At 41.3% G+C, this 24,243-nt stretch overlaps 1 protein-coding gene across 1 annotated transcript in view; it reads right to left on the bottom strand.

The window, feature by feature from the left end:
* Window positions 1-662: 662 nt before the first annotated feature.
* LOC134336744 (cytosolic arginine sensor for mTORC1 subunit 2) overlaps window positions 663-24,243 on the bottom strand; it is a 195,793-nt gene continuing 172,212 nt past the window's right edge. The window contains exon 9 of the mRNA XM_063031165.1: window positions 663-22,327. Within this exon, the coding sequence (XP_062887235.1) occupies window positions 22,262-22,327 (66 nt within the window). The 3' untranslated portion in view covers window positions 663-22,261. The remainder of the gene's footprint in view (window positions 22,328-24,243) is intronic.

Consider the following 24,243-nt stretch of genomic DNA (forward strand, 5'->3'; position numbering starts at 1 on the left):
GCTGTGCAAGCCCAGAGTAAGGGCATTCTTCTAGATTGTAGAACCTTCTCAATCTCAGTGGCTCATTGAAATGGGTTGGAACAGAGTCTCAGCCAAATCTACCTAATCAGCAGTCAGGTCTATGGAAGAGGCTGTTGACCAATTCTCTACAAGCTCACACAAACAAAATGCTGGAGGAACCCAGCAGGCCAGGCGGCATCTATGGAAAAGACTACAGTTGATGTTTAGGGCTGAGACCCTTCGTCAGGACGGCATCCCTGGAAGAGACAGTTCTACCAGCTCAGTTCACTGGAGTAGGGGTCTAGAGGATGGAGGTAAAATGATCTTTAGGGACTGACGTGATGGAAGAACTTGGATCATAGGAGGCAAAAAAGGCTTTGGTTTAAGGCTTGCAGAGGAAGTATGGGACAGAGGGTATGGTGAAGGGTTCTTACTGCTCTTAGCCAACGAGGGGTGTTCCTACTGGGATCACTTTCAACTTCTCGCTATCTTTTGTGAAGGTTCGATTACAGGCTTCAGATGGTGCACATCTTCCTGTTGGCAAGTTTATGTTGTCTTTGGGCTGAAAAATTAAACCAAGCCCCCAGAAGAACATCTGTCCTGTCGAGCTGAGATTCTTCAATGAGAATCATGGTTCATCAGATCATGGACTCAGCTCTACCTATTTGCCATTTCCCCGTAACTCAGCTGCCTACAGTAGGGGCTTTTTGCACCTTGGAGTATGCCAGTAGGTGCAAACTACTTCAGGTCATGAAGAGGACTTGGCCTACTCTTAACTCCTCCCATCACCACTTTTGCTGTTTAGAGTTAAAATTGAGAATGATATGTGACATTAGAGGAGGAGAGATAGTAAAGCATTTCATTGTCCGGTGTCATTTTGTCGATAAGAGAATAAAAGAAACAATTACTACATTGAACATTGCTTGAAGGACCTTAACAAATTATTTATTTTAGCCTATAGTCACAAAAGCAGCAAAATAACACACTGTTCCAAGTACAAAAGCACACATATTGGCCTTTTGAAATTTTTTTTCTATTTTTAATTAACACGTTACAAAGTACAAAATATACTGTCTTTTGTTTGAAACATGAATTAATTTTACTTACAGTACATAAATCTTCAGTTTCAGCTTAAGACTAGCAAACAAAAGCATGTGCACTTTCTCACATTCACAGAGAGACAGCACTGGTTTCAACCAAGCTCTTCTGTTCCTTAGAAAGCTTTTGCTTGTCATTTTTAATGTTCATTATAATTAAGGAAACAGAAGTCTAGCTTTAAAGTATACTCTTGGACTAGATCAGTGACTGAATCAAAGCAAACCCTCATTAAAGAAATAACTAATTGCCACATTTGTTTTGAGGCAAAAAAAAATTGTAGTAATTTACTTGTGAGCAATATTCCAACTTCTGGTACAGGCTTCCATTTCACAATGACTTGCCATTGTTCTGTTTAAGATTTTTTGGGAAGAAAAAGTTCATTCTAACCTTGTAGTTTCAAACTTTAGCAACGTGTGGCATTCATGTCTCCCAGCAGCAGATGACAAGTTTAAGATTAGTGAGTACCTTACCATTGTCAGGCAGAATCTGAGCCTCCTGTCCAGGCATTAAGTGCTGGTATCAAATTAGTAACACAATATTAAACTCTTGTGCATTACTTTTTCCACACCCTCCCCTTTACAAAGCAAAACACTTAATGGTAGTTCTTGGAACATAGTGAGAATCTGCAGGAATCAGCAGGACTATTTTAACTAATATTTTGGGACTCCTTATCTGCTGCCGTGTTTATTGTGTAGGTGATCATCTGGAAATTTAGGAAGTATATAAAAGGTCAATGAAAAATAAATCTCTGCAATTTGTTTTATATTAAGCAGATATAATCTCGGGTGTCCAGTGCTTACATACATCACGAGTAATCCAATATTAAAGTTCTCCAAGATGGAGGACTATTCTAACTATAAAGTACCTGCTCTTTTATCAGCAATCAAGCACTGCTCTAACCGCACACCACTTAAAACAGAGTGCTATTTAAGAAGATGCTGACAAGAAGTGTTAGATCTCAATAGAAGCATACATATTTTTCACAGTCTGGTTCCCCATACGATTTTCCGCGCTAAGTGTGAACTTGGAAATGACCTTCCCATTCCAAAAAGCGCACGTACTGTAGTGGAATGTGAAGCCTTGCCTCCTGTCACTTGCCCTCCGTGAACTCTAAAAGAGCGGGCTTTGTGCTACCACAAACGTACCCTGGGATGCTGCCGATGCCACAGCAGGCTGCTTGCTTTAAGGCTGGCTGCCTTCACGAGGTGCTCCCCAGCTGGAGTGCCAGTTCACAGAACCCCCCGCAGTTCAAAAGATAAACACTTCTGATTTTTTTAAACATATGTCTCAATGATAAGTGATACAAAGGCACTTAAAATGAATTATAAGCAGTAAACAAAAAGCACTAAATTAAAAATCAGTGTTTTACACTATTAGGATATCACATTTCCATTCTGAGGGGCATGTTTTAAAACATTTCCATAACAGTTTCTTTTAGTAATAATTGTTAAAGCCACAGTACCAGTGAAATTCTAGTGATGGAGTACAGGCAAAGAAAAGCACCAACTAAAATCCCATAGCAATTATAATTATATTCATTCAAATACAAGTGTTTCTTCTGGATAATCATCCATCATAATTCTTGCAGCCTTTGATAGGCAAACATTCAATGAACAACAGCAAAGCACAACTTTTTTGCTCAAAGATGTCATGAACCTGCTTAGTTTTAGATCAAAGGTCACCAGTATTCTGATTTCCTTCTTCTTCATTTCTAGCCCAAGAGTATATTGTATCATCACAAGTAGTGACTGCTTTCTTAATTGACACCAACTGTAAGCTTCTGCAGCAAAAGAATGGAATATCTTGACGCAAAGGATTCTGTATAATAGCTTGCTGTGTCACCATACTATAGATAACACCAGGAATGTAATAACACCTGCATTTTAATAGTTCAATCACAGAATAAAAATACCTCTGCTTTTCTTCAGTGCTGTGTTTCTCACCACCATCAGTCTGCAATAACAAATGTTAGCTGCTCTCCGTATGACTGGAATAGTGTTCAGAAAACTAATATAACACCATTCAAAGTTAGCAGCTCCCCTTGTGATTGGAATAGTTTTCGGAAAAGTAACATGTTATAAATCTTCACCTGACAATGCAACACCTATAATTTATATTTAAAATATTCCATTTCTGTGGAGTATTAACAACTGCATAGCACAGTTGAGCCAAGTCGTCCAGTTGAATTGCATCCAATGAACTGTTCAGTTTTATACTGATTTGGTTATTAATTTAACTTGGCATCATTTATGTTTGTGGTCTTGAAGATAGCTCTAGTTCACTTCAGTACTGTAGGGCTGGCATCCCGTTCAGTTTGGCCAAGGATAAACAGATCATAATAAAAAGAGCCCAGAGAAAGCCATTTGCAAAATAATTAGCAAGTAAGAAATACAAATTCACCCCAGTTCCATTCAATTGGAACCTTTTCAAGATGTAACATAACTAGTCTGTGTACCAATGGATTGGTTATTTCTGAAAGAGCGAAATCTTTATAGAAATAACAATGTGGATAATTTTGAGGTAACAGGAATACTCCGTTTTCCATACCAAAACTTGCTAATTCCTTTGCAAATAGCTTCCCCTGTGGTTTCTCTTTGTATGTCTGGATGAGATGTGTACAGAGCACTGCTTCTTGATTTGAACTGCAGCAAATTAAATTGGGGACTGAAGACAGAGGGAGTATTAATAGCAACACCATTTCTTTGGTTGTTAATTGGGAACCAAATGAGATTCAACTCAGCTTACGTTTAATAACAACTTAGCTGCCAGACAGGTATCCTTATCTCAGTCTTGACAGAATGGGAGCTGACCACCTGCAAGGTGTTAACTATTGGAAGCCATTATTCGGACATTACTTCCCCTGGGAGAATAGATTATTTGAGCTAGTATGCAAGATGTTATAAATACGAGACTTATCCTTCATAAATGAACAAAACTGCAAACTATACCAAACTCCTGAGTCTTGATATCATGAACGGAACAAGTAAAATCTCAAGTCAGCTAGTTTCTAAATGTATATTAACTGGATTTCTGCCTCACGTCCACTCTATGGTTATTTATATTGGTCAAGTGCAAATATCTGCAGTTTCACTTTGCTGAAGTGGACATGCAATAGGAGCATCGTGATGATGAAGGCGCTCTTTGCCCATTCCTTGTCAACAACCGTCAGTTGGCTTAGGTTTTACTCAGTTAGCTGAGAGTTGGTGGCTGTTCGCCAGAGGATGTCCAATCAATAGAACTGAGTGGTGAGCAAAACAGAGCCTTAATATATAATGCAGTGACTGGCTGTCAAATTTTAGCAGGGTTACCAACCTTCCTGTCCGCTGCCATATTCCGTTAATGCCACGATCCATCTGCAGTCAAAGCAGTCACTATTTGTGCAATACTGTGCAAACAACACACAACCTAATCATGACACAGAACAATCTCTGTAAACACACGCACGCAAGAACATCTGTCATTAAGATGTTTTATGAATACTGATCAAGTGGATTCTCCACTGCTTACATTACAGCACCACAGTAAGATTAAAGCATTTTACTGTCAAAACATTCAAAATCTTATTAAATTTTATTCCAAGAGACTACTTTTTTTACCTATATATTGCTGCAAGTTAACATGTAACTGCAAAGAGTTGTTCTGCACACTTGTGGCTTCTAACGCATCATATAAGTTTTGAATAATCACAGAACAACCTCACTAAAATGAACAGAAATTAACTACGTTAACTTGCAAGTTTAAAAAATCTAAATTGGATACAATCTGAACACTACCTAATTCCAGTTTATGCTGGTGTGCTTTGCTCCTTTCAAATAATTGACAACTATAATTCCAAATTCTTTCAGGAAAAAAATTAAAAATCACTAAGTTCATTAAAAACACTTAATTGCAGCAGAAGGCAATTCGAACACGATCGGCAAATGGGAATACGTGAGCCAGAGGGCAACAGTGATGTGACCCTGTCACGGAAATTGCCCACAACCACTCTCCCCCCCCCCCACCCCACAGGTTTTTTCAGCAAGAAGCACTCGAGCACTGTGGGTGGCGTCCAAAACAAAATACGGTATTCCAAAATCTACTGAGAAATCCATATTTAAAATACACTCCTTCCTCACTTGCCCTTTAGTGTCGCTGAAATGCTGCATTGCTCTTTTGAAAAATACTTGCTACTATAACTAGTTATGACAATGTGCAGGACAATGGGAATGGATTACTAGATGGGAGTTGATTGATAGCTTCAATTCGGATTCCAGTCAGCTGGAAATCCTCTTTTCAGTACTGAGTAAAAATGAAAAACCAGCTGTAGCGTAAGACCATATTTTCTAAACGAACCAATTTTTTGAAAGGCATGCACCTATCAGTGAGCCCTGGCGTTGGAAGAACACACTGAAACATTGGGGTAGGTGTGCAAGCCAGTTTAAGGTCATTTGAACAAGTGGGTGAAAATTCATTCTGAGTAGCCTCCACTGAGAGGCACTTTTACCACCGGAAGCTTCCTACCAAGGACACAGCATCAAATGATAAAGCTAGTTTTAGTACAGCAATTTATAGTCAAGATCATGTAACCTAATATACAAGAGCAAAACATGGAAGGACAGTAAACCTGAAAGGGAAACAGAAAATGCTGCAACTCTTCTGAAGGGAGGTGAGTGACTTGCAATTAACCTTCTTTCCTTCTAGGCCGTGTTCCCTGATTTAGTCAATATTTTCTGCACAGTTTCTGTGTGCGTGGGTAACAAATCGACGGAGGCGAACACCTTCCAAGATGCGAATACAAGTTTTCATCATGGTAATAGCAGCCTACCATCAGCAGTAAATCCAACTGCAATCTGCTGGGCTATTAGAACATGGCACTCCTTATCACAAATAACCAGTCAGGCACGAACACCAGAGTGAAGTCGGCCGTGTGAAACTGAACAAATCAATAGCTAGTTTTACACTACATCCAATTTCCTATTGCTTTTAAAGTCAATGGAAATATTTAGGCAGCAGTTTAAAACTGTCGGCTAATGATCTATTCCCCAAAAATGGGTAATAAAGAATGGCCATCATAATAACAATAAACACAAGAAAGTCTGCAGATGCTGGAAATCCAAACAACATTGCTGAGGGAACTCAGCAGCTCAGGCCATATCTATGGAAATGAATAAGCAGTTGTGATTTTGGGCTGAGACCCTTCATCAGGACTGGAAAGGAAGCGGGGAAGATAGCAGAATAAAAAGGTGGGAGTGGGGGAATGGAGGCTAGCAAGGTGATAGGTGAAGCCAGGTGGGTGGGAAAGGTAAAGGGCCGGAGAGGAAGGAGTCTGATAGGAGAGGTGAGTGGACCGCAGGAGAAAGGGAAGGAGGAGGGGTCCTGGGTGGAGGGGGCGGGGATAGACAGGTGTGAAGAGGTAAGGTGCCAGAGTGGGGAACAGCGGGGGGGGGGGGGAGGGAAAAGTACTGGAAGGAGAAATGGATATTCATGCCATCAGGTTGGAGGCTACCCAGACGGAATATACAGTTACTCTGCTGCAAATTCTCTCCATTCTCAAGCAGAATGTCACGATTCTGATACCACAATATCACTCAGCCCAAGTTAGAAATTCAGGCATAAAAATTCAATCATGTAGCTAAAAAACAGACAAGCATAGATATGACCAAGACACAACACTATCCCAATATCTATTGTTCACACCTTTCCACCGCCAACTAATGACACTCTTCCAAATCAAGCAGTACTAAAAACAACCCGTCAATAACAACCAGACAGCTGTGGGTCTAAATGTTCCTTTGCATTCGGTGGACCCACTTTGATTTTCACTCAGCACTTTCCTAGAGCCTCATTTCCCTCCCCCAACACATTCACTCATATTTTATGAAAATGGTACCACACCCATACAACTTGAAAAAAAATCATGGTCATAGTTACATCAGCAAGCACCAAATGCTTTCTAAATAAGCAACATTTAGTACTCCACAATACTTCTCCACAAAACAACTAGCCTTCCCTAAGCTACACTGACTTCCTTCCAATACTTAGTTACCTTGGATGCCTCAGAGGGTTAAGATTAGAACGTTTCCATGTGTTTTTGTTATAACTGAAATTGAGAATAACAGTGAAGTTCTGACCGTGTCCACCTTGATAAACTGAGGAGAAGGCTTCAAAATATCAGATGGTTCAAACATTACTTTCAAACTTCTCGTTTGTGGAAACAACCATATCACATTTTCCCTGATGTAACAGTCACTGGAATCAACTGGAAATCATTTCAATTCCGCAGATTGGCTGGGGGGAAATAACCAAATCAGAAGTGATCTGATCTGAACCGGATTTTAACTCAAAACATATGCCACGGTTGGTCTGCAAGAGGGACTTTTAACAAGCTAGAAATCGGGACGTAGGAAGAACTGCAGAGTAAAAGCATCACATGCAGAAATCAGATATATTTTGAAAGATAATTTTCATGTTATGATTCTTAAATTACATACGATTTTCTATTTGTAATGCTAATACCACACAGTTCCTTGCTTCTGGGTTAGACTGCCTGCGTAACATTCCTATACACTGCAAAGTTGATATTGAAGTTACATCCTTGCGTACAGTAATTTCCAAACATATATCCTCTTTTTGACTTGATTCCTTCAAAGGCAGTGTAACCTATCTGAGATCTGCACTGTGTTATCAGTGAACACCAACTGTGAAGGATTTCACAAAGCCCATTGTGATCAGGACAAGCCCTGAGCTGCCTACTATCCTTTGAAGACTGCGTGTTAGTGTGAAAATTCTCATTGTGGTTTTGATACTGTTCAGTAAAACACTGAAGAGCAGAGTGAGAGGCTTCAAACTTATCAGGGATGATTTAACTATTAATGCAAAGGATCTAGCTTTATCTCTTGGCCTGGGAAACTTTGGAAGCTCTGCCCATAATTTCCTATTCATTAAACTGAACGAGTTCTCTGCCAAAATGCCTGTAAGTTTACTTGTAAAATTAGTCAGCTCCATCATGGGTACTAGCCTCTGTAGTACCTAAGACATCTTCAAGGAGCAGTGCCTTAGGAAGGTAGCTTCCATCATTAAGGGCCCCCACCACCCAGGTTAAGCCCTCTTCTCGTTGTTACTGTTGGGAAGGACAGACAGAAGCCTGAAGGCACACACCAAACAATTCAGGAGCAGCGTCCTCCACTGTGCTATCCGATTTCTAAACAGACATTCAACCGTTGAACACCACCTCACTATCTTTTTATTTCATTTTTTTCTGCACTACTATTTAGCCAGGGGTGGTAATGGGGACAAGCTCCCACTACCTATTAAATGCTCCCAATGGTTTGCGCCTCAAATAGACTCTGACAACCAAGTCCAGCTCCTGGCCTTCACGTGTGTCTTAGCTGGTAAGCCCTGGCAGAACCGTTTCTACTGACAGGAGAAGGGGCAAAGGCAGGTTACTGGCATCTTAAAACCAGTCGCTTCGGGCAGATGGGGCTCGTCAGCCATGGTGGGCAGCTCATCTGGAAGGAAAACTCTGATCTCAAACCTCTGCTGCCTTGCGGCTATACACACTCATGGGGAAGGCTTCGGGAATAAACGCAGAGGGAAAAATCCAGAGCTGGATTCCCTAAGGCAGTCCTACGTTGAGCTCAATGCTGACTGGCAACTCCGGCGACACTGCTGGCACCAAACTGTATCGGTCACTGCTGTTCCTTTGGGTTCATCAGATGCGTGGAGAGGGGGAGCTTGCTACATGGGCAACAGCTCGCACTCCATATTGTACTGCCAGGCTTGCGTATCTAGACAGCTAGGGCGCAATACCGATGGTCAACTCTGACCAACAGAGCCCGTATATTTAGTAAACATAAATACACTTGCTGCAATTCAGTAATTTTTCTCTATATTTATCTATCATGTATTTTGTTGTGCTGCTGCAGTAAAGTTAAGAAATTTCGGGACATATGCTGGTGACATTAAACCTGATTGTGATGTGAGAGATTGGCCAGTCACACGCATCAACCATTTCGAATACCTGTGTCCCAGAGTGTAATTTCACACCCACAGTGTTCTTCATTTGTAGTCACCTTGTTTGCTTGATGAAGTAAAAAGCATAAATAGAAACTAGTAATTAAATAGTTCTATACATCACGAGCTTTAATGTGAAGACACAGCTGACACATATTATTCTGTATGAGAATAAAAGATTTCACAAACTTTCCATTTTTGGGCTAAAAGAAAACCCTGTTATAGTCCATTAAAATTCATTTGATTACAATTTAATGACCGACATCTTCTCAATATTGATTCAGAGGTGCTTTAATGAACCTTGTTCTAACATTATGTGGGATAATCCTCAAAGTTTCTGACTGCTTTGGGGTTTGTGCTGGGAGTATGAGAACAATGTTCCATTCCCAACCGTTTTCCCGACACAAAACAGCTCCTTTGGAGTCAACAATGTTGATTGTTTGCTCCCGTTAACAGTTAAGGACAGCCTCCCCTGTTTCACTAGCATACCGAAGTTAATAGTCTGTTCAGGTTTGGAGCCAACCTAACTACAATGAAAATTACTGCAATCGGCCCCAACACGGGTGCAGCTGTTGGCATAGGGAGCTACCAACACAATGTTTTTGAAGGTCGAGTGTTACATCTCAGACCTATATTTTATAAGGAAAAGCCAATGTTTCATTGTTCTCCCCCAATGTGTTTGGGCGCCCACAGAACAAATACCATTTTTAAAAGAGTCTATTGTGTAAGTGGTATTACCTCCGATCTAAGCTAATCTTAACTATTTATTAAAAAAGGGGTTATTCAACAGATCCTTCTTGGTTTTGCATACATGCTGGGGGAAAAGTTTAAGTCTTCTCAAAGAAGCATAAACTTTCATAACTGGAGAGGGTTCAGAGGAGGTTTACGACAATGATGCCGGAAATGAAAGGGTTTTCGTATGAGGAGTGATCGACGGCTCTGGGCCTGTACTCGCTCGAATTTCGAAGAATGAAGGTGGGGGGGGGGTGGGGAGAGAATCTCATTGAAGCCTATCAAATGTTGAAAGGCCCAGATAGAGCGGATGTAGAGAGGATGTTTCCTATGGTGGGTGAGTCTAGGACCAGAGGACACAGTCTCAGAATCGAGGGACGGAGCTGAGAAGGAATCTCTTTAGGCAGAGAATGGTGACTCTGTGGAATTTGCTGCCACAGGCGGCTGTGGAGGCCAGGCCACTGGGTGTATATAAGATGGAGGTTGATAGGTTCTTGATTTGTCAGGGCATGGAAGGTTATGGGAAGAAGGCAGGAGAATGGGGTCAAGAGCAAAATGGATTAGCCTTGACAAAACAGCAGAGCAGACTCAATGGACCAAATGGCCTAATTCTGCTCCTACGTCTTATGGGCTTATTGTCTACATCTTCAGCAGACTCATTTCACAGAATTGATAATTTTGGTGGTGGTGTAGATCAGCTGCTTTTTGCACAGATTATTCAACACACTGCATCCCTGCTGAAGTAGAAATCTGCACCCATAGTCTCCTTCTAGCCTTTCTACCACAGTTTGCAAAATATGCGGATTGAGACTATATGTAGTGTACACGAGGCGATGATTGCCTATCTCTAAATTATTGCAGTAATAGTAAACACCTGCTATTTCCCTAGGAGTAATTATTCACTATTTCCAGTATTAACCCTGCTATGTAATTCTCCTTCAAGAGGGTTACATACAAACCATTTCATGCAAGAATGAGCTTGTTAAAAACATGTAATGTTCTTCGAGTTACAGCAAAGCAATCAGATGTATAGTCAAAACTAAATGAGATCACATTGTTAGCATCATAAATTAAAAGTACCAAATTATTCTGATCTAGTTGGTGCAAAGGGGGGAAACTAATGAGATGTCACTAATGTCACCCTGCCTGAACAATGCAATCTGATTAGATGTGCAGCACCAGTCTTTATTATCAGGCATTGCTCATTTAAACCACAGACAATTTGAAGTAAATTTTCAATGAAAAATACTATTGCAATGAATAACTAGAAAGATCATAGCTGATGATACACCAAGAAAAAATTTACGTTGATTAGCTCAATTTTATTCCGACCAATAATCCTTGACGATAATGTACAGTGACCAATGTTATCGGGTTCCAATCTAGTTGTTGAAGGTTTATTGGAACGTGGTTCCATCGTCTCAAGATGTAGCTGAAGCCTGATTATTAGCTTGCCTGGAACTTACGGCAGGATCTATTTTCCAGATGGGTAACGTAATTATACATTTTGTAAATATTCTGTTCCCATGCTAATAAGTTAGTTGTAGTGTGACTGGTCATAAATTAGGATAACTGATTCAACAAGAAGACACATCTCTTTGACCTTTCTGCTTATTATTATCAATCATTCAATAAAACAATGCTAACTTCACATTATCAATAGGCTAGCCAAACAGAGGGAAGCTCATACTGTATGGTGTCCCTTCAACAATTCTGGTTACTAACATTACTGCAAGGGCAAAAACGAACTGATATAGGAAATAAGCCACAGGAGTTAAAAATCACACAAGATGAGTGAGGAGCAAAAGTTTCTCCTTTCAAAAATATGGACTTTTTCTTAGTTTATGTAAGACTAAAATGCAAATGTAGAAAGCACCAATAACATTATTTAATGTGACAAGACTCTGGGAATATCATATGAGATTACATATTGAATCACTGTTTCCTTTGAAACAGTTACATTCAACCAGCATGGCTTTTGGCACAGTTTACAAATGAAAAGGGCTTTGCTGCCTTTGAAACTGAAACAAGCCTAGAGGATTTAAAAAAAGATTTAAACAATGCTATTGGACCCAGTCTTCGCTATTTAATCAAGATAATGCTCCAAACTGCGTTGGACAAAAATTTGGCAATAAAAGATGATCAACCTATTCTGAGGTCATGAAGCATTGAGACTTTACCAGTTAAATACCTGGCACTTTGATTCTTCTTGTAAGAAATAAGTACAAATAAAAAGCTGGTCTTCTAGAAAAGTATCAAAGCAATGCCAACCATAGGATTATGGAAGGCAACACAAGTGTTTGAAGCACTGTGTTCAAATCCTATGGAAGGATTAAAGGATTAACATTGTTTGATTCTCCAAGACTCTTTCACAGATCAATGGATGACTACAAATAATTCCCAGCAACAGATGGATGAAAGTTAGACAGGTCTATATACCTTGTGACCGAATTGGGGTTAAATCTGTTTTCTACACTTTTGATCAAGTTCTGCAGTCGTAGACGACATTTTTCTCAAGGATTATTTGGAATCCTGGTTCACCTCACATCGCAATCCCATGCTTTGCAGGTGGAAAGGCTGTTAAAAGCAAACTCTGAATACCCTTCTCCTTCATCTTTGATATTAGTCTAGAGAAGGTGAAAGTCTAGTCAATAAACACAAACTGGAATCTAATTATGCCAAGAGGAACTAAATGACTTTTCTATGGGATCTGGGCGGAGAACTAGCTCTCATGCTAAGGTGAAGTCCTTAGTAATAAAGAGACCTCCAGACAAAAGAAACCACTTCCTTTGTCGCATAAGAGGAGCATGAGTGATCGCAGGAGTTCTCTAGGATGGAAAATCACAAAATCTGCTGCCCTGGAGTCTCCCACTATTCAAGCTCTCTTCCTCAGCATCTCGCACGCCTTAACTAGAATCGAGTGATCTATCAAAGATTGTGTGCTTTTTCTTTGCCAAATGCTTGATTGGTTAAGTCAATGTTGCCTTTACGTAAGCCCAGGAAATATGCCCTGAAGAGAATCCAATGCAACATTGGAATAGGAAACTGATCAGTGATGTGAGCAGCTTCGGTGATCAGTGCCTTCCCCCCCAGTGAAATAGGCAAAGTATATTGGGTCATCTTATTGTGTTCCACAATCAAATAGTGACTCCTCACATGAAGTGCTGAGAACTTTAGATGCGAGTATCTGAGGACTCATTCCCAGCTATGCTCATAGTATAGTGGGAAAGCAGATTGTAGGAATTAAAGGCTTACTCAATCAATGAAGGATTCTTGAGTTCTGAGGTAGAAACTATTTCAACTTTCAAATGAAAAGTGCTTTATTTCATTTCTTTTTTTGCTCTTTTTCTGAATGATTTCTATGCTTCTCTAAATGTGAATTTATCAGAGACTGTGTGCAAATATAGCTCCTGGCACTTTACAGGAAATGTTGACAAATCAAGACTGTCAACAGGAAGGTACAGACAAGTCCAACAATATTTGCAATGTGAAGCCCATTGTGCAGTGAACTCCCATATTGGAAATACAGCTGCACGACGATTTGGGTCAAAAGACTGGCTACAGTGTAAACAGTAGTTGAATTAGACAATAGAGAACTGTTGTACTCTGGGGTGGAATATCAACCTTCAGAAATAACTTCGTTAAAAGAATGATCATTCCAGTGATTTACTAGACCTCAACTATACGAATGCAATAAATGGAAAAATTATAAGCTTGTGAATGACAACCGACCCAACCGTAAGTAATGTTACCGAGACACAATCAAAGAAAAAGTGAACAATACAGGGGCAGGAGTAGGCCACTCAGCCCATCAAGACTGCCCCACCATTCAATCTGATCATGGTTGATCAGTCCCAGGCTTCAACCCCCATCATAGAGAATGAAGGGTTAACCCTGGAGTGAGCATAAATTCACAAATAAAGTGCATTAGATAATATTTCACATTGGGTACTCTTAGTCTTGGGCGATAGCTATCTCTGAATCAGACCTCTGTTTATCTGCAGTCAAAGACAGCTCATTAAAATACAACAGCGGAGATGCTGACCAAAGAAATACAATTACGTAGGTTTAGAAAAACAAGTCACAGGAGTGATAAAAAATGGCAGAAGCAATGCCACTCACGGTGAACACCTACGATGTACCGGGGCACGCGCAGAACACAGACCCACACCTAAGAAACCGTGAGGTGGGTCCTCTGCAGAAAGATGCGACTGCGCGAAGCATCCGAAGCAAATTCGTGTGTTTTAAGGGGAAATGAGATCGCAGGTGAGGTAGAAAGAATGCAATTGATCAAGAGGGGTTAGATCAAAAGGCAGGTCTGTGGGTTTAGCTTGGGGCCTCTTGCCGTGTGTAATGTCCAATATGCCTTTCCTCGCTGGATGCTGCAGTCAAAAGGTAATGTGATGCAGGAAAAACGAAAGCAGTGAATAGAAATTACGATTTTTATCCTTCTTAAATGCTATTTTCTGGCATAATAATCAGTAATGTGCCCGATCATGCTGGGATCATTCCATGCACAGATTTGAGTTTGACTCCATGCAGTAAACACCTCCTACATCAGCTGGAACAAGTGCCAAACCAGAACATCATCCTGGTGCGATCAAGCTTACCCAGCAATAAGCCCTGCTAATCTTAGGAAGAGGAGATCAAAGCTTATCACAGTCTCTCAACAGGGCTGCAGTTACCTGCGTAGTTGCTGTTCTCATCCTGGTAACACAGCCTGTGAGATACAGTAATATGGGCCATTTCCTCTGTCCTCTGGACGGGTCTTACAAGGCCTGCTTTAGGTCAGACTGAACCTGTCATATACACTGTACAGTGGACATAGAACTAATAATTAGGCTGTTCGGGCTGTGACAGGAGAGTTTTAGAAATCATTGTGTTTGCACTTTGTGATTACATTGGGAAAACAACACACATGAAGGCTTTAGAGCTGCACTTGCTGAAATTATTTTCTGATAATGCTTTTCTGCCAATAACATGCTTTGTGCAACACAAGAATGCCACTGAATTGGAGCAGGAGGGCTTAGGGTTACAAGGAGAGGCTGGATAAGTGAGGACTCCTCCTGGAGTGTAGGAGGCTGAGGGGTGACCTTAAGGAGCTTTATCAAATCATGAGGGGCAGAGATGAGGTGAATACCGAAAGTCTTTCCCCCAGGGTAGGGGAGTCCAGACCTTGAGGGCATAGGTGGAAAATGAGAGTGGAAGATTTAAAAGAGAGCTGAGGGACAATTTCTTCTCACAAAGAGGGGTTTGTTTACATAGAACCAGTTGCCAGAAGAAGTGGTAGAGACAGGTACAATTATGACATTCTAAAAGGCATTTGACCATCATGCGGATAGGAAAGGTTTAAAGGGATTGGGTCAAATGCAGGCAAATGGGGACAAGCTCAGTTAGGCAACGTGGTCACCATGTACAAATTAGGCTGCAAGGTAATCTTCTATGCAGTACAGCTCTATCTGTAGCACCTTCAACAAATTCGAGCAACTGAAATCATTTTTGTTGGTTTAATTCCACAGAACCAAAGGCCTGTGGAATTCAGTGCTTACTAACAACAAGTTCAAGAGCTGTAGACACTAGACATCTGCAATAAAACCAGAAAATGATGGAACCAGTCTTCAGGTCAGACAGCAAATGTGAAAAGAGAAGCCGTTTGAGTGCTTCAGCTCGAAGTCCCTTCATCAGATCTGGGCAAGAGACAAAAAACAAGTTGGTTTAAGTTACTGAGAAAGTGGAGGAGAGATAGATAACTGACAGGCAATTTTCCTGATCCACTGATGCTGAGGTTGCCATGGAGATAAGCTATAAAGGTTGTTGATGGGGGCTGTTAGAGAGAGAGAAAACATAAACCAAGGAACATAAAATTTGAGAAATATGGTTCTGTGGGATGTGTGCAGCAGGTCACACTGTAAGAGAAAAACAATCTTTGTCAGTGATAGGCCAGCCAGTTTTGATACAGAGAGTGAAAGCAAGTTAACTGATGTTGTGGAACGTGGCCTGGAAGACTAGCGCACCTTCAGGGTGCTGGATTTTCATGGCTCTGGAGGCGGGCGGATTCGAGGTTGGTGCCACTGCCTGATGCATCGTGGGAGGCAGAAGATCGTAAGCAGCCAGCTGGCTGTGTGCCCACAGGCCTGAGTTCTTTCGGCACAGAGCTCGGAAAAAGCGACGCAGCACACTTTCAACACCATAAATTAGCAAGTTGCTTTGTTATGTCCCCCCTCTCGCTGTGAAACGGAGACACCCCTTTTTCCCTTATTAGGGAGAGAGAGAGCCTGTGGTATGTCAAATTACTGGGTGAAAAAGTAGTCCTCGGGGTACTGCAAGTCTGTGTCTTTATTGATGCTTTGCTGCACGTTTGAGTGCTTGGTGGGGGGGTGCCGTTGCTTTTTTGCTGGTGGGGAAGGTTGTTGCTTTGCTGCTGCTTATGCATGGGAGGGGGAGTGGGGGAGGGGCTTTGGGGTTCTAACATTTAACTGTCATTTATTCTTTGGGGCACTCCTCTGTTTTCGTGGATGTTTGCGAAGAAAAAGAATTTGAGAATGTATATTGTATGCACTTCTTTACATTAAATGTACCGACTGAAACCTATTGAACTCGATATTGAATCTGGAAGGCTGCAACAAGCACAGAGGAAAGGCAAAGCACCGATTCTCAGGTTATAAGACACATGAGCAGAATTAAGCCATTTGGCCCATCACGTCTGCTCCGCCATTCCATCATGGCTGATTATGTTGGGCTTTGTTATAACAGCACTGAAGGCCAAAGGTAGATAGATCATCGCTGGAATGGCGAATTAATGTGGCTCTGGATCTTTCACAAAGAATCACTCATCTACATTTGGCTTCTACAGCAGGGGTCCCCAATCTTTTTTGCACTGCGGACCGGTTTCATATTGACAATATTCTTGCGGACCGGCCAAGCCCGGGGGGGTGGAGGGGGTAGGGTTGCCAACGGACAAGAGTAGAGCCAAATACGTTGTTTACAGAGACTACAATGACCATGAAGCCTTGCACGGGCACCAGTGCGCATGCGTGATTTGCCCATGTGTGTACGTGCCGATTTTTTCTACAAATCGTTTTTGGCAATTCTGTTTGGGGGGGGGAGGTGCTAATCATGACCGGAATATCGGTGATAAGTGGCTAATACACTAATTTTGTTTCTAAAAGGGTTTATCTAACGAATTTAATATTCAACACACAGCGCATATTTTCCTTGCATGAATATAGCGATAAGTCAATTACTGTATCAGGGAAGGACAGGGGAGCTTGAAGTAAGTGTTGAACAAACTTCCAGTCGAAGTGATAGAGGCAGGTTCGATATTATTTAAAGAAAAATTGGATAGGTATTTGGACAGGAAAGGAATGAGGGTTATGGGCTGAGTGCAGGTCGGTGACAGTAGCGTTCTGCACGGTCTAGAAGGGCAGAGATGGCCTGTTTCCGTGCTGTACTTGTTATAGGGTTATATAAGTATGTCAATAGCATCATAACATTTTATGTAATGTTTGGATATTAAACACACGGCACATCTTTTCCCCGTATGAACATATAAAATCATTGTAACACACCAATATCACTGAACCAGTGGGAGCCCTGGGCTGAATGCTTGTTTCCCTGCAACCAGATGGTCCTATCGAAGGGTGATAGGAGACAGCAATACTCGAACGGGGATCCTTATGTTCAGTCCATTACGCAATTTGGTTTTCCTTGCATTCATTGCAGAGATATGTTGGAAATGGAAGCAACGTTTTCAGTGCTTTCGTGGCTTTCTCAGGATATTTAGCCTTGACTTTGATCCAGAATGCCGGCAGAGACGTTATGTCAAACATACTTTTCAGCCCACCATCATCTGCAAGCTTGAGGAATTGATCTTCTTCCCGCGCTGACATGGATGACGCAGGAGTAATGACCTCGCGTGCGTTCAAGCTCAACAGTGGCCATGACAGGGAATGAGGAAAGGTGCAGCTGACTCCTATCGCCAAATCACATCGTTTCCTCGCGGCCTGGTGGTTGGGGACCGCTGTTCGCTAGTGTAGAGGAGACAACGTGGGGAGCACCGAAGGCAGTTCACTGGAGTGGAGGAAGTGCAAGTAAATCACTGCTTCACCTGATCTTTTTGGGTTCCTGAATGGTGGGAGGGGAAGCGATAACAGGTATTGCATTTCTGTGGGTGTTATATATCAATGGAATGGGATTGGTTGGTGGACAATGGAAGAGCAGACCAGGGAGTTTGGAAGGAAACACTTCCTTCAAAACACTGCAAAGAAAGGAAAACCCTGCTCACAGCTTTTCTGTCCCTTTGTTCATGCTGTCCCTCTCTAACCCATCAACTGGATGACTTTGATTATGGCATATCCCCATGGCAAAGCTGGCCTCAGATATTTAAAGGTATTTTCTATCCTAACCATACACCCCCCACCCCCCTTTAACTTAAAACCAACTTACTTTCCCTTTCCAAGTTCTGATAATGAGTATTTGAACTGAAACATTAACTGCTTCTTCTTCCACAGATGCTGCCCGACCTGTAGAGTGTTTCCAACATTTTCTGTTTATCTATCTCTATTGCTGACTCGTTTTTCTCCAAAATAATAGTTTTAAGACGAAATGTTCAGACGTTTCTGCTATGTTATTCATTGCGAATTCCTTCAGACTTAAGCTACAGGAAACATGCAATGAGATCTGGTGCCTGCTGCAGCATTCAAAACTATAATGTTTTGTCTCATGGACCAATAAGAGATTGATAGAACGATTGAGAATTTGATTCCAACTAAGAGCGTCACAGTTTCCCTTGGTTGTTTAAATTTATTTGCCTCAGCTGAATGAGTTCTATCAGTGGTCCATGTGGTAAAGCACCACCACTTTCATTTCTGCAGGAGACTGGTTAGAATACATTTCCCATTAGGGGTACAGTCAAACCCCATTATTCAGCCTATTCTCTTGGTTAATAGAAATTGGTGAGTATTGGAAGTCCCATACAGCTATGAATGTAATAACAGAGATGAAAACCAAGAAGGAAACTGATACAGGTTTGCTGAGATATTGTGAGTCAGACTTCTGGAAAACAGTCAGACTACTGAAACACCAAAGGGGTGGCTTTGTTTGAAGAGCAAACTGGGAATTCGCATTCTCACAACAATCTGTTGTTTCTGTTTTAATCGTCCAGACTGTGTCAAAGTTCATGCAGTCAAGTCCATGGCTAGGTAACAAGGCCAACAAAATAAGATTTGACATCGAAGTTGTAAATTGTTACATCTGCCACGACTTCAACCAACCAGGTTCGTGTACGAACACCATTAGATTGGTGGCCATTTTAAATGGCCAGTTGGCACCTCAGAAGTCCAGTGGGGACATTTTGACATCAGTAAATGATTAGGCAATTATTTGTGATGGAGCACTTTTCATGTTAAAGATACAGAAGCCCATGGAAAATATAATGTTGCACGTCACATCAGGAGAGTAGAGAGTTTTTGCTGGTGAACTGAGTAAGTTTGTCACTAATGCAATTTACAATGTGGTCTTGGGCGCAGAAACCAGTTGAGCATCATTGGGATGAATAACCTCTGCTTTCTGTGGTCCTGCAGCATCAATGATAATCAGTCATCACTTTCATACTGATCTTTTTGCTCATCTACTCTCATTCCAGTTGGCCATCCTTCCCTGCCTTGCTTATTCAGGTGTTCATCATCTAAATTCCAAGAGGGAGACTACACCATCGGTAAGGTTTTCATTGGAGTGAGCAGGAGGAGGGGTGCATGGATCGCAACCCAAAACATGCGGAAGTCAGGGTCCATTTCAGGGGCTTAGAAAGAGAATATAGATTAGATCCAGATGCCAGATGGGCAACATTGTTGGTATTAATGTTTTGGAATACATTTAGGAACTGGTACCAGTGAAGAGAGGTTGATCAGAACAAAGAGATCCTTAGGGCAATTTAGATCTGGTTGGCAACTTAACACATTTCTAAATGAACGCACTACACTCACCATATACCACACAGTGCTTCACCAACAACAGGTACAATAACCACTAGACAGACTAAGAAAAGGAACTAACTAAATATTTGATTGCAAAATTGAGATCGCAATCGGTTCACCAATGTGGCACAGCAGATATGTTAATGCCAAGCAAGATTACTACAGTTCAAAAGTCACTAGCTCGTAAACTTTGTCGCTGCCACTGATTTCAACAAGCAGCTGGTGCTAAAAACACTTTTAAAAGTTTCTGTGTTTCAGCATATTTTCTTCAATAGTAAAATACAGTATCTGTAAGGATAAAACGTCCCATCTGTAAATTGGGCTTGAATCAATTTAGTTTAACAAAATAAAATCAATTCAAAGCAGGCTAGGTCTGATGAGTTCTTAGTTTCACAACGTAACTTGGAATTTATCTTTTACTACGATCTTTCCTTTGTTAGTATTCCCCCCCAAAAAAAGTGGACAGATGGCTAAGGAGGCACTTCAGCACTCTGAGAGGCCACTTTGCCTCCAGTGACTGGGAGTCCACCAGATAATTCTGTGGAGCCTACAACAGCAAAACCCTTCCTCTACCTACCTCTAAAGGAGTGGATATTGCAGTGGATGTAGGGGTATAAAATACTTCAGTCCTATTTGATTCACGAGCTGTGTAGAGCTTACATAGAGGATAAGGAAATGATAGATAAGGAGGTCACCTGCAGCAGGTTAGGAGAGTCAAGTTATCATTCAAGGGCATTCAGGCAACTGTGTGCAAATTACTGTATAAAATATAAATAGCACTACATTCTTTGCTCCGCGTAGGCAGGTGGCAAAATATCAGAAAATGTAACCATTATCACTGAGATAGAAGTGCCAAGTTATCTGCTACCTACTAAAAGAGAAACAATAAACCCCAATTGCAGAATCAAAAGGGTGAAGATAGCAATCAACAATGTTCACTGTTTTTAACACTTCATATATGGTAAAGGAAATTGAGGTCAGCCTTAAATAGATAAATGAAGGGCTGAGATACTAAAACAGTAGGTACAGTGAACCATAAATAAAGCCCCAAGGCACCGTAACTTCAGTTATAATGTTACGTCCTGCCATTTCTGAAGATGTGATCTGCAACAGTATTGGAATGCTATTTCTTTTAATTTTCCTTCCGAGATTTGCCTTTTCCCCTTTTTTCAGAACTCTCCGATGGATGGCGCATCGTTTATTTTGTCGCCTCTTTTGAAGTATAGCTCCAGTCAAGACAGATAAAAGGTTTATCTTAATGCTGCATCATTATTGGCTTGAAGTATGTTAAACCAGAGGTGGGCCAATCCTAATGGAGTGCAGTTACATTTAAAATAGCAAGGTAGACTGCCAGTCGGAAGTTCCTCTTTAGAAACCGAAATGACTGGGTTGGAATCTTTCACCCTGCACTTTAAAAGCCAGGATAAATTTCCCTGTTTACATCCCAGCAGTCTATCTCCAAATTTAGAGGTGCCAGGCCACAACTTGATCATCCGTGTTAGTGAAATTCAGAAGGATTCTACATTGGACATAACTTGCTCAGGTAGTAGATATTATTTGAAAGGGAGTTGACCTCCCCTTGTCTTTTTGACTTGTCACTCGTCAGTATGACTGTAGAAAGCCAGCCCTCCTCTAACAGCATGCTGCTCCGATATTTGCCTCAATTATACCGATGTCAATCTTTAACAGCGAGCATTTTCAGTGGTTACTGTGATAATGGGAGAACAAAAGGATTAAAACGCAGGCTTAGTTAACACTTTTGTGATGTGAGGCTAGGACTTTCCCCAGTCAAATTGGTACTTGAGGAATCAGTAATAACAATGGCACAACAGCATGTGCGGCGTGACCATTAACCTACGTTGCAATGACCGGTAGGATCACGTGGATGGATGGTGCTGAGAGCAGACAGACAGCCTATTGAATGGAACTTCCAGATGAAATGAAGAAAAGATGCTACCAAAGAATTAACAGCTGTCAGATAGTGACCTGAGATCTGAAAAGGATTCCAATGTCACCCTTGCAGTTAATGGCACCATGTGAACTTGCTCCAGGACTGGGTTACTGCCTGGTAGCAACACCCAGCATCTACAGATCAAAACTCTCCTAGACTTAATTAGCCACCTTACCACCCTCAGAAATCAACCTTACTACATCACGTGTCTTCAACCTAACCCAAGCAATTCACAGAACATCAGCTAATCGCCACAGCTCTTTCGCAGTGGCAGCAGGATGGGGTTGGGACAGGTGGTAAGTATGGTAGAAAGTGGTTTTGACTTTACCAGTAAACTGTGACAAGGTTCACACAAAGAACACAATGGAAACATTCACTTTGGGCACAACTTCAGTAAACCAACAGCTCGCCAAGTAAACAAGCTCTCTCTCTCTCTCGCTCTTCGTCTTCTTCAAATCTAGGCTCAGCTTCAAATACCGTGCGAGGAAGAAACGGCAGAACCTTCGTTCCCCAGCTAATGCTTCTTGTTCTGGCTTACTTGAAGAGCATTGATCACACTGTTGATATTTTCTTCAGGTACCTGGATACAAGCAGATATCATAATTAACAAAAAAACATTCAACAGACTGAAAAATTACCTAATCAAGTGTTTGTTTTTAAATCTAACCTATAACAGTAGTTTAATTTATAGGAGCTACCTTGTTAACTCAGGCCCCACTAGATCAAGAATGCATTAAGTATCGGAAGCAATACCCAAGTTATTTGAAGTGCACCAGTAACACTGGATTACGGAAAGCAAAAAAACAAATAACAAGGCGTCCCCACACAAAATAGGGTGATGTTCACCGGACTATTAGATTCAGAGAAATTTGATCATAATTCACAACATACTGAAGAGAACTAGAAAGGTGAATAGGATTATTTTTGTTGGTTGCAAGGGCATAATCTAAAATTTGGAGATGGACATTTCAGGGATCATGTTTGGGAATTACTTCTGTATCTAGAATTTTGCAATTCTTTGCTGAGAAAGGCAATTGATATAAGGCCAACTAATTTAAAATTTGAGATTAGTTGTCTTTTGTCAACCAAAACATTACAGATTGAGGTATTTGGATGCCAGTCATAGGTCAGCCAATTACTAAAGAGAGGAGCAGATTCATAAGGCTGAATTGTTTATTCTGTTGGACTTGGGTGTAGAATTATTACTTTCCTTATAGTTTAACTTTCATGTGCTTGCTTGTATTATCATATAATCAGCTATATGCATGTAATTGTTAAGTGAATTTTCAAGTGATTATGATACAGTTGCTTCTCTATCTCTCTAGGAACTTTTTAGTTTTCAGTAGCAGGTGTCACCCGTGAATTTGGCTATTTTATAGGTTAATTGTTATCGATGGAATTTTGTTATCTCTACTTTGAATATGAGAAGACCACGACTACTCTTCAATCTGTTTTTTTTCCTTTGTTCTCGTGATGTTTCTTCTTTGCTCTTCTATCACTCAATAAACCGATAGTATGCAAAAAAGTGTCACAACTCATTCTTGACTTCCGAAGAACCTTTGGACTGCGAAAGCATCAGGATCCAACAATTCCTATCTGCAGATACTGTGCAAGAATTAACGCTTTGCTCAAGACTGATTGGGTCAGCTGCGCGTTGAATTGCTGGTGTCACCGCCACATGAGCTCTGAGCGGGTTGACGTGGGAGAGGTTTCCACACTACTTCCACAGATCACCTGAACGCCAAGCTCATTCTGAGGCTCCAGCTGAGCAACCACCAAGTCACGTGACCATCACCTGGAAGCCCCCTGTCCCTTGCACGCTAACAACAGAAGCACAATCTGAACTCCGCCTGGTTCTCCATTCTGGCTCACTGAATGGTAAACAGCTGCACTAATTCTGATCAACCGCTCTTCTTTTTGACTGTGCAGCCAATTAACTGTTGTGCCAACTGCTTGAGTGAATTTGCCATTGACTGGGAACCAAACTGAGGCTTTTCTGTATAGTTTAGGCCTTAGCTTTAGCCCTATGCCAATGGGGAAGATTTTTTCACCTCAATTCAAATATTTTTATGAGGGAATCAGCCACTACCCAAATTTGACCTGAGGACAGTCCAGTCTGATATCAAATACCTTTGGTTTACTAATTTATCTAAGCAGAAATTCACAATCAGCAATTTAAAACACATTTGTCCAGAAGTTTTGGTGGAGCCCAAGGGTGAGTGAGAAGGGCTTGCTGCCAAAAATTTCAACCTTAACCAAAGGGAGTGGACCTTGCGTATTTTCAGCGTCAGGAACCCTGGTGCTCATTTCAGATGCCGGGATCAGGGTTGAGCCTGTGCTGCGTCATTTGGGCCAGTTAAAATGATCCAAGTTCTCCTACAATGCTCCCTGAATGGGTACTGGACAGGGAATGGCGTCATCCTGTGCTTCCCCACCCAAAAGCAGATCAGCCTCTCCAGAGTTTTCACTTAGGAATAACACCCATTTAAGTGGAAC

The sequence above is a fragment of the Mobula hypostoma genome, chromosome 23, assembly GCF_963921235.1.
Source record: "Mobula hypostoma chromosome 23, sMobHyp1.1, whole genome shotgun sequence".
Taxonomy (NCBI): Eukaryota; Metazoa; Chordata; class Chondrichthyes; order Myliobatiformes; family Myliobatidae; genus Mobula; species Mobula hypostoma.